Source organism: Carassius gibelio, chromosome A8, assembly GCF_023724105.1.
Source record: "Carassius gibelio isolate Cgi1373 ecotype wild population from Czech Republic chromosome A8, carGib1.2-hapl.c, whole genome shotgun sequence".
Taxonomy (NCBI): domain Eukaryota; kingdom Metazoa; phylum Chordata; class Actinopteri; order Cypriniformes; family Cyprinidae; genus Carassius; species Carassius gibelio.
In genome coordinates, this window is record NC_068378.1 from 10,789,541 (window position 1) to 10,801,022 (window position 11,482).

General features: G+C 36.0%; 1 protein-coding gene across 1 annotated transcript; it reads right to left on the minus strand.

Moving 5' to 3' along the window:
* Positions 1-2,196: 2,196 nt before the first annotated feature.
* Positions 2,197-9,881, minus strand: LOC128018420 (hexokinase-4-like). The gene is made up of 10 exons (XM_052603898.1): positions 9,720-9,881; positions 9,339-9,501; positions 8,456-8,610; positions 8,246-8,365; positions 7,962-8,057; positions 7,659-7,758; positions 7,287-7,470; positions 3,406-3,561; positions 3,051-3,284; positions 2,197-2,899 (listed from the first exon to the last, which is right to left on the minus strand). The coding sequence occupies exons 1-10, from the start codon at positions 9,792-9,794 to the stop codon at positions 2,752-2,754; spliced, it is 1,431 nt and encodes a 476-aa protein (XP_052459858.1). The 5' UTR covers positions 9,795-9,881; the 3' UTR covers positions 2,197-2,751.
* Between the last annotated feature and the right edge of the window lie 1,601 nt (positions 9,882-11,482).

Here is an 11,482-nt window from a genome sequence, read left to right on the forward strand (position 1 = left end):
TGTCTATCATCATGCAAAGGTGTTTCTTTTATTTATTTATTTATTTATTTTTGATTATTATTCCAGGTGACCCATTTCATAGAATTTCTTCTTAATCACAGTTCTGTTTTTTTGATGGTCTGATATCAGAGAAAGCAGAAATGGAAGAGAGAGAAACGGCCCTTGACCACAGGCTTTCACTTTCAGAGACGTATACACATACAGCAATATTACGTAAGGCCAAAATGACTGGTTCTCCCTGCTGAAGATTGCAATTAGCATTGCTAAATGTAGAATAGCTTGTTGTGTAACAAGCATGTAAATATGGAAGCTTTTTCCTCCAGCCATTCAGAGGTTAAACGATGCATTATAAAAATGGAAGCCTGTCGAAATGTACAGACTAATGTTTGCACAGTATGTTGGTGGACTAGAGAAATGTTTCTGAACAAGTGGATATTTTATAATGTGGAACAACTAGTTTGACCAGTGAAGCTTGACCAAGTGTGCATCAATCACATTGAGTGTGTCCCTTCTCTTGCTAATGAAGTGTAGTGAAATAGTCTTTTTAGCTGATATGGCACACTCAGGTGACCATAAAAAAAGGTACAAATCAGTCACTGGGGCAGAAGCCTATAAGATGCAAAAGCTATAAGGTACACCGTTCTACCTTATTTACCCCTAAAAGCTACATATTAGTAACCTAAAGGTAAATAGTAGTTAAAAAGTACTAGTACCTTAATTATGCAAATGATTACCTGTTGAAATGTACCACTCCAGTGACAGTTTTGTACCTTTTTTCTAAGAGTGTTCTATTTTTCTTTAATAACCAGTGTTACAAGTATTACAGTGTTACAACGCATTACAAGTAATGTGAGTTACGTAATCAGATTACTTTTTTCAAGTAGCTAGTAAAATGGTTTAGTATTCATCAAAATTAATTAAAACAGTGAAATGCAAACTCAGAATATGAGGCAAACCTGCAATAATTAAATATGTTAAATAAAAAAAATGTATCCAGTCCCATTTTATTAACTAATGTTTTTGCTGCTGACCTTTGATGTGCCAGTTCAACCATACTAAAATGCAAAAATGACTCTACATAAACTAACAATTATGCATTATTTATATATATATACATATATATATATATATATATTTTTTTTTTTTTTTTTTTGAGCCTGAGGTTTATTCATTAGTCTTTTTAGTGTGAAAGAGCTTTTACATTTTCTAAAAAAATAGAACTTCTTATATTAAACACAATAAAGCCCTGCGCATTTTTAAAAAGTAACGCGAAAGTAATGCAAAAGTAATGTAACACATTACTTTTCATTTAAAGTAACTATGAAACATAATTAGTTACTTTTTTAGGTAGTAACATAATATTGTAATGCATTCCTTTTAAAAGTAACTTTCCCCAACACTGCCTTTAATATGGTTCTTGCCTTTCAGCAGTGCATGACCACCCAGGATAAAATTAAATTAAGAGTCACTTAGCTTCTGCTACATAATTTCCACATACTCACAAGATGTGATGCAATATTACCAACACTGTCATTGTCTAGTGAAGATTTTCAAACTTTTGTTTGGTTAGAGCCACATCCGTAATGAACAACTGCCTGCTGCGACCACAAAAAAAAACAAGCCCGCTCTCTTGTACTGCATGCACATGACTGGAATATTTCCAGAAGTTTGCATATCTCATTATTTCACTGCAGAAACAATATTTTTGTCTTGTTATCCATGAATTTTTTTTTTTTTTTTTTTTTTATGAATACACAGTTTTAAAGTATAAAACGTATAGTTTGGCACATTTGATCCTTGCATCTGAATGCAAATATTTGCATGTAAGAAGCAGCAGGTGGCAGTAACACATCAGGTCTCGTGTCATTCACATGGACGCTGCTCCAAAACAGGACTTCATTGTGTAAATTATTAACATATATATGTATATGTAATAGAATGTTTATGACATTTTGTTTGACGTCAGTTTTAATCAAACACAAACATCCAGCAGAATTTGTGACTACTGCAAATAGTCCACAACAACTTTCTTACACTTTTGTCATGGTCCATCCTGACCCACGGGGTCTTGAGTATCCCTGAAATGTAATGTCATTCTCATGGAGGAGGATGCAGTTTTTTTTAATGTTTGAGTGTAATGTTAATTTAAAAAATTTTTTATAGCAGACCTCTAAAAACAACAATTCCAGTCACTCAAATAGTACAGCAGCTTTATTTACAACAATGAATCACATGTGCAAAGAATATGTCGCTCCTACATAAAATAATTTAACAGTTCTGATTACCACTGAATATAAACATAATTTAAAGTCAATAAATAAAACAAGCAATAAACAGTGCACAATCACCTTGCTGAACCTGACCAGTTCATATATTTACAACCACACCTATGTAGTTCCCTCCACGTCACTCCTAACCTCCAAACAGTCATGAAGGTGCAAGTATGTGTAACACAACCTGAATGTGCTCAGGACAACAGCTAACAAGAAAAGATGTATGTTGTTTCTAAAAGCATATTTAACAGCAAACATCTGACTTTATGACATAAAATAATACATAGCTATGTTAAATATTTCAATGGGATGTATGCATGATGTTGCCAAATAACCCTGTAGCCGGCCACTTCACATATGCAATGCTGAAAAGGAGAGAAGCACTTTCACCATATGGAGAGGCTTTGAGAGGCCGCTCGATCATCGCGGGTCAGCTGTGATTCATGAGATCCACCTGACGAGGCCGGATCGGGGTTCATCACGGTGTCAGAATGCAGGCGGCCATCTTGCACGCCACAGCGGAAATGAGAGCCGCGCCCCGACCGCTCCCCTCTTCTGATTGGATGAAGGTAATCTCGCAGTGAGGATTCATTTCCCACACAAGCTTATGGAACCGCTCCTTGAAACTGCATGGGAGAATTTGGAAAACACGTTATAATGGTGTTTATATCACATTGTTACTCATCCGTCAGCCTCCGTCTCTGTTTCCTTTTAATTTCCCCCCTCATTTCTCTTTGTTTGCCTTCCCATAACCCCTCTCGCTCGTCTTGTACTCACTGAGGGTGTAGTTTGTAGACAGAGCCATCGACTCCCACAGTGATCTTCAGCTGCTCCTGACAGCGGCGTTCTCTCATTAGGTTGATGACGCCAGCGAGGCCGGCCCCGCACATGTGAGCGGCTCGAGTGGACACGCTCTCGCAGACCAGACGCACAATGTCACAGTCCAGCTCCGAGGGTAAGATTCCCAGTGAGCTCAGGATGTTGTAGATCTGCTTTCTGTCCCCCGTGTCACTGAAATCGATCAAATAAACTGTATATTAATGTACAAGCATACGTTTGTTTATCAATTCTGATTCTCTTAACCAAAACAATCTACAGTAGATTTTCTCTTTTTTTTAATCCTCAGCCGTACCTCTCAATCTGGGAGACGAAGCGGGTTTCAAAAGCTCCTCGTGTTTTCAGCAGGTCTGAGGCGTCGCCGTTAAACAGCAGATTTTCATTCACTAGCTTTAGCAGCACGAGACGCACAAGCTCCCCCATATACTTCCCACCGATCAGCTTCTCATACCTAGAGTCATCAGGAAAGAGTATGTGGATGTTAGATCTCGCAAAGCTAAAACTGACATCGAGTCATCAATTTCAGCAGCACAAGAAAACATTTTAATGCAAGTAAAAGCCTGGGGATAATCATGAAAAACAAATGGCCTATAGTGACGTGGGAAGAGGAGCGGCCCATTGAGAATCTTCTAGCATACAGTACATTGTAAATACCCATTAGGCGAGCAGCTTTACTAATGACCTCCTTCCCTGGCCATTAATCCAGCCGTGTGTATTCCAGCACTGACGTGGCTACCGTCAGTATATACACATGTACAGAAAAACAACCCTTGTCACCTGGAGACCACATGAGAGCTCCAGGTTACCATATGAATAAGCTCTTCTTAAACTTAGAAGCATGTATGTAAGGACATCTGCGTTTCTGATTCACACTGCTGCGCCTAAAGTGTCTAATCTAGTTACAGATGTGATATAAATAAGGAAATTGTGCACGTATCTTCACATTTTAATCAGATTTATTGCCAAGTATGTCTGCACATACAAGGAATTTGATCTGGTGACAAAAACTTCAAGTACATAGAGACAAAAACAACACAGAGATGATAAAAAAGAAATATATGTATGTATGTATGTGTATACATATATAAACAAAAATTGTTGGTACAAGCAAGCTATAGATGGAATAGAATAGATTAAATATAGGGATAGACTAAGATGGGTGGTATCAAATAAATACAAGTGGTATTGCAATAAATTTATTGCACAATGGGGAAAGCATTTAACTTCATGACGAAAGATGGTCATAACTGTGACTGTTGTCTTGTATACATATTATGTGTCAAATACTGTACTTTCATAGATGAGGAGTTAAAATAATACAGCATGTTTTTTTAAGTTGATATTATTACAAAATTCACTTTTTATAGTACATTTCATAAGTGTGCTTAAGTGTGTAAGGACTGAAGTGGTCTATATTTCACTTATGTGTTCACTGCAAATGTTTTTTTTTTTTTTTCTTAAAAGTACTTTTGAGATTTGAAGTACACAGAGTGCACATTCGATACAATTAAGTGCACTGATCATACTACAAAATAACGTGTCAAATATTTCTTTCATAGACGAGATACTGAAATAATATTTTCCAGTGATTGTTTTAGAAAGAAAATATCCTGAAAAAAAAAATATCAAACTAAAATGCATATTTTTGTGAATAATTCTTTAAAATAGGTTTAAATTAAACAAAATTAAAGAAAATGTCTTATTTGTTGTGCTGCTATAACATATCCAATATATATACAGTATTTTCCAGACCATAAGTCGCACTTTTTTCATAGTATGGCTGGTCCTGCGACTTATAGTCAGGTGCGACTTATTTATCAAAATTAATTTGACATGAACCGAGAGAAATTAACCAAGAGAAAACATTACCGTCTCTAGCCGCGAGAGGGCACTCTATGCTGCACAGTTCTCCTGTCGTCTACACTGAAAACAGAGCACCCTCTCGCAGCTGTAGACGGTAATGTTTTCTCTTGGTTCTTGGTTCTAAATAAATGCGACTTATAGTCCAGTGCAGGCACGTGCAGAGGGGGGGGGGGGGGGGCGTTGGGTGCCTGAGCACCTGCCCCTTTGCCCTTTGGTGCCCAAAGTGCCCTTTTGTCAAAGCAAAATTTCCTCTAATTTTTTTTTTGTCATAACGTTTCCTTTGGTGAATGCCTGCTCATGCCCAATCTAAATATTAGTAAAATTTTGAATAATAATTTAGCCGTCAATAAGCTGACCAACGTGATGACCTTTGACCTGATGACGACGACCTCCTCATCAGACCGGGATGATTCGTCACGCTGCAGCGCATTTTTTAATTGTCAGAGGATATTTTCAACACCGCGGAAGCTGGTAAGTGGTGTTTCATACTCATCGAAGTGGTTTTGATATTTATTTACTTATTATTATTTTACAAGAACGACGTGATGTGAGAACATGCTGATATGTTGTTTATATTGCGGTGTGTAGCCTGTAGTGTACAGTAACGTTAGCGTGCTGTTTGAGGGAGAAACGTTTCACAGGCATCGAGGGCAGAGGCGTCATGCCCATTCAAAGATTTCTGAGCCAAGTTGATTTTAAATGCAGCTTTCAAACGACAAAAAAAAAGCCAGAGCCAGAGACGTTCGTACAACGCTTCATGATGATAACCAATCAAGGGTTCTGTTGCGCGAATGCAATGGCCAATCGGATACATGCAGAAGAGTCATCATGAAACGCGGTGTTTTTGTTCACTTGCTTGCTGACTGAATTATTTAGCGAATTCTTTCTTCAGAGAGAGATAGAGAGAGTAAAAACTAAAAACAGTCCTGATGTGCATAATGTAATATAAAGTGCTTCAGTGATTGTAATGGGAGTTTTTGAGAGTGCCTGAAGTCTGGCTAGAATGAATGTAAATGTTATTTGATAATGTAAATGTTCTTTACTCTCTGCAAAATGAAAGAGTTAAAATGAGTAACTTACAATATTGTTATTAAAATATACATTAAATGCAAATTCAGTCGTATTAAAAATATTTTATGGCATGATATGGCACTTAAGTAAAAAGTCGGGGTTTTATGTGTAGTTAATAGATTACACTACCTTTCCATTTATTGATCAAATAACAATCTATAAAGGTGCAAAACGCGTTTACTTACACGTTTAAGAATCGAGATATTTCCTGATATATTAAGCATGTTTGGAATTGTTTTGAATAAAAAGGAAAAATAAATAAAATATAAGCCTATATAAGTTATACAGTGCTTTCATAGCATGACTCAGTTGTTTATTGTTTTGTATCAATATTTAAGGTGGACTTATTGATTAGGTGCAAGAGTAGTAGTGATGGTTAAAATAATAGATTGCTAATGAAATAGTAGATTGTGCCTTGTTCTTAGATGGACAGAGACTGGAAAGTAATAGATCAGATGAGGAGATGGAGATAGAGGGAGAAAAAGAGGCAAATGTAGACTTTTTTACTTTTAAACTTAAAATTGTCTCTTCTAATCTTTTTCTTTTTCAAAACTGCATCACAGCATTGGCTGCCGTATCAATACATAATCATCCATATCAATATGCAAATTGGCAAGGAATGCATCACAATATATTGCTGTATTGATATTTTGAACCGCGCTTTTTAAAGCCTTGTTCCATGTGCCCCTTTTATACTTTGAGCACCTGCCCCTCCAAAGGTCTCTGCACGGCCCTGGTCCAGTGCGACTTATATATGTTTTTTTCCTCATGACGTATTTTTTGACTGATGCGACTTATACTCAGGTGCGACTTATAGTCCGAAAAATATGCTATATATATTTAGTTTAATAGTCAGAGATCACAAAAAAAAATTTTATTTTACATTTTAATAATTTAGTAAATGTTTTTTATGACATATTATGTCATAACATGTTCTAAAGTGCATCTTGTACTTGAATATAAGCAAATATATATATATATATATATATATATATATATATATATATATATATATATATATATATATATTTAATTTAAATATATATATATAATTTAAATATTTTAGAAATATTTATTATCAATTTTACCTAATTTTAACCTTCCTTTGTTTTATTTTTATTTTTTATTTCCAAATTAGAATATGACACCAGGATTATGAAGGTGGTCTCGGACTTCTGGACCAATTTTATTGATTGATTGATTGATTGATTGAATGATTGATTTATTTTTAAGGTCACTCACAGCTGATGTCCAGGGTTTAGTGATGTCTCATCAATCACGCGATCGTACTCCAGCCTGAAGTCCTCCAGTTCCCCATTGTCCCCAAACGCTCCCCACTCTGTGTTCACACACATCCTTCCCTCCTCTCCCTCCACCAGCTCCACCTTACGCATCTCCTCCATATAACACGCATTACAGCCGGTCCCTGAGAGACCACGACAAATGAAAGAGAGACAACAAAAACATTCAACTAAAAGCTTCAGGCCTATTGCTTTATTGCCATGATGTTTTTTTCCTGAATGGCCATTAAAATATTCCATCTTCCTGTTATAAAGTTTATGCCCGTGGTCTAGCTATATTTATATGGGTCTGAGTGTATGCGGTCACTCTTACCTACTATCATGCCGACTTCACAGCTGTGGTCTTCATAGTAGCAGGAGATCATGGTGGCTACTGTGTCGTTCACCATGGCAACCACATCCATTTCAAAGTCCTGAACAAAGATTCATTCAATCACTTTTATAGCACAGCGGTTTTAACCTTTTATTGTAAGCTTTTAAGGTGTCTAATGCACTACTGGTTTAAAAGCAGCTTTCCATTCTCCTTCCAAACATTTCCATTACCAGTTAGACAGGATTCAAGCACAGAATCCGTGCTGGAAATGTTTAGTATGAAAGGTAAGTCATGCATACTAACCCCTCTTCTTTTAATGGCGTCTCTCAGTAGACCCACAACATTATTTCCCTCAGCGCCAGAGGCCTTGAAGCCTTTCGTCCAGTTAAGCAGAATGCCCTGCAACAAATTAAGCATTAAACAGTACGTCTGGTAATCTAAAACATTGAAAAAAGCACATCCATATTAAAGTGCATCTCATCTTCACTTTGTAATTAAATGAGTTAATAAATATGGCACACATCTGCCACAACTTCAGTCTGATTAAACCTTAAAACGCTCATGTTTATATGCATACAGTCACTGACCTTGTCCAGATCCTCATGACGGACTGGAAAAGAGAAGGTGAACCCCAGTGGAAGCTTCTTATGTTTCAGATTATGTTTGTCCAGGAAATCAGATATGCAGCCGGCAATGTAATCAAACAACTATATGTAGAGAAAAAGGGGTACTATGTGTTTAACATGTCAGAATTTGTGTATGTACAGAGTGTTTGACCTTTTAATACAGTATCTTACCATTTCAGCTGTGCCAGTCATGGCGTCTTCAGGGATGGAGTACATGTGATGCTTCGTCTCCACCTTCCAGCCGCGCTCTTCATCCTCACTCACTTTCACCAGCATCACTCGAAAGTTTGTCCCTCCAAGATCCAGTGCCAGGAAATCACCGACCTCTGAGATGAGTCACAGGAATAAGCATCAGCATCATTATGAGTCAGAGGAATCAACATCTGATTCCAGAAAAAGAAAGCCCATTAGGACTTTTTGTCTATGTACTCATCGTTATTTACATAAACTTACATAATAAGAGCTATCATTGATTCAACTCTGCAATATATTTACTATGTCACTTAAAGGAACAGTCTACCAGTCCATGCAATTCCAAACCTGTACAACGTTCTTTATTCTGTAGAACACAAAAGATATTTTGAAAAATGCATGCTTTCTGTCCTTACAATGAAAGTCAGTGGAGTCCAGTATTGTTTTAGATTCCAATGACTTTCACTGCAAGGACAAAACAGTTCAAACATTCTTCAAAAAACGGATGTTCCAGAGATGTAAGTCAGTTTTACAGTTTTGGAATGGCATGAGGATAAGAAAACAGATGAAAAACAATCCCTCACAATACACAATTATATGCTTCTTGGAGAAAATGTGTGATACTACATACAATGACAACATAAGATACAATCCCTGACCAAATTGTATTTTTATTTTAATTATACATCTATTTGCATTTAATTAATTTATTTAATTATACATTTATAAGCTATAAAATACAGCCTATAAGCTATACTCAACCAACCAAAAACTATGAAACACAAAAAAATATTTTTATCTTATTTCCCTTTATATTAACATGTAGTTTTTCCGGGCATGCGGATCAGAGCAGAACTCTCACCAGAGCCTTCAGGTGTGGAGCGGACATAAGTGGGCAGCATTTTGATGCTGGCTTCATTGTGTGTCTCCACTCGCAGTCCCTTCTCCATCTCTCTGCGCATTCTCCTCATCACTTCCTCTAGATCTTCTTTACTCAGCAGAAACTCAGACAGAATTTGCTCCACCTGTAGAATATGCCAGAAAGAGAGAGATTCAAATTCAAATGTGAATAGTTTTAAACAGTCATAATTTGACATTAAAATATGGTATGCTCCAGATCATCTCAAATGTGTTTGTAACACTCACACTAGTGGCAATGAATCAAAAAATAGCCAAAAGGCATGTGTTATGATTCATGTCAGTCTGAACATAGACACTCTAGTATTATTGCTTTAGCTCTTACCAAGAGAAGTCTCTCCAGTACTGACTCTAAGTCACTCGGCATCCTCTGTCTACGAGCTGAAGTAAGACACGGCATCTTTGCAAATCTTTTCACAACAAGTGTATGATGAGCGTTGATTTGCTCAAATGTGATTGTGTGTGAGATGCATGGAGATGCTCAGCTGTTTTTATGCTCCAGTGAAGGAGGTGGGGAGGTGTGGTCAAAAAGATCATTGCCTTCTGTGTACACACACACACTCTTGATCAAACACACACGCACACACACACACATATGCACATTTAATCTCACCAATCGCCTTGCAAACCTAGTTGTCAAGGCCACTCAACATGATCACGCGCTTCACAGCGAACATGACCTTTGCCTCCATGAGAAATTCAAAGGGATATTGAATGTAATCTTCGTAATATAAATAAATATATATTAAACAACAATGAACATATTATTTTGATGCAATGCAATCCAAAAAATTAACCACATTGTATGGGATATACCTAAGCTGGCATGTGGCTTTCTTTAAATGTTTGTTCTTGCCACTTAAATTGTGATTTGATATTTTGTTATATTGTACAATATTTTATTATATCGATTTATCTTATGTAATGCACTTTCTAGAATTCGATTTTGAAAAATGGGATTTAGGTTCAATTCAAAAATAGCTACTGAACTTAAACCCTTTCTAAATATAGATGACTTAGTTTGCACAGGGCAAACATTTTTCCAGAAATAGGTCTGCAGGAATGTGATGTGAGGGGAAGTCTAAACATCAGAAGTTTATTGCACTCTGAAGAGTTACCTAAGTGGTCAGACAGGGTAAAAAAAAAAAAATTCGCTAAATAAAAATCAAGATTATTCAATAAGGTCTTTTATAAAGTCAGATAAATGTGATTACACAAAGATCCTAAATTGCATAAGAAGCATAAAAATTATATTAAATAATACAAATAATAATAATAAAGATGTCCATCAATGGCAAGTTTATCATGAACTTGATGGAAGTTCAAGAAAGAGAAAGATATTACAATGTATAATATGTATCTCGAAAAAAAAAATGTATAGCGAAAAGACATAAATAACTGAATAGTAGAATTGCAGTTTAGAAATTGAACTCTGTTGAATCATGCTAAAATGCTGATAACATAAAGGCTGCTGGTTGCTGATTTTGTGCACTTAATGGACCAAATTTCTGGTTACACTTTTGGTTAGGGACCAATTCTGACTAAGTAGTTGCTTATTAGCATGCAAATTACTTATAAAGCACATAAGCACACGGCCATATTTTATATCCCTTAATTCAAACCCACCTAAACGTAATAGCTACCTTACTAATGTTTAACAAGAAGAAAATTAGAAGGGTTTTTTAGGCAAAAGTTGTAGTTAATCGTGAGAATTGGTCCAAGTGTGACCAAATATCCAAATATTGCATGTTGCCAATAGATAATGTTATCATATTTGGTTTAGTTACATAAGTATTAAGTAACACATTTATACATTTAATTTCCTTATGACCATTTTCTATATATACTGTATATACTGTAAGTATCTATTTGAGAATACTTGTATACTCGCAAGTGAATTGTATTATGTTTCATAATACTTAAACTTTCCTTCCTAATAAAGCCTGTCACTTGTGTTTGTAAAGTGTTCTAGATTTATAGAACTGCACACAGAGGCCAGCCACTAGTCATATTCACTCAAAATATATATATATATTTCAAAATATAAAACACCCATTGACCACTGGATTTGCTGAAATAATTTTACTT

Bases quoted from the DNA above. Each gene is read 5' to 3' on its own strand.
- LOC128018420 (XM_052603898.1), bottom strand. From the start codon at position 9,794: ATGCCGTGTCTTACTTCAGCTCGTAGACAGAGGATGCCGAGTGACTTA. The intron at 7,759-7,961 runs GTTAGTATGCAT...ATCTTTGTTCAG, and splicing joins ACGCCATTAAAAGAAGAGGG to GACTTTGAAATGGATGTGGT. The intron at 2,900-3,050 runs GTGAGTACAAGA...TCTCCCATGCAG, and splicing joins GTCTACAAACTACACCCTCA to TTTCAAGGAGCGGTTCCATA.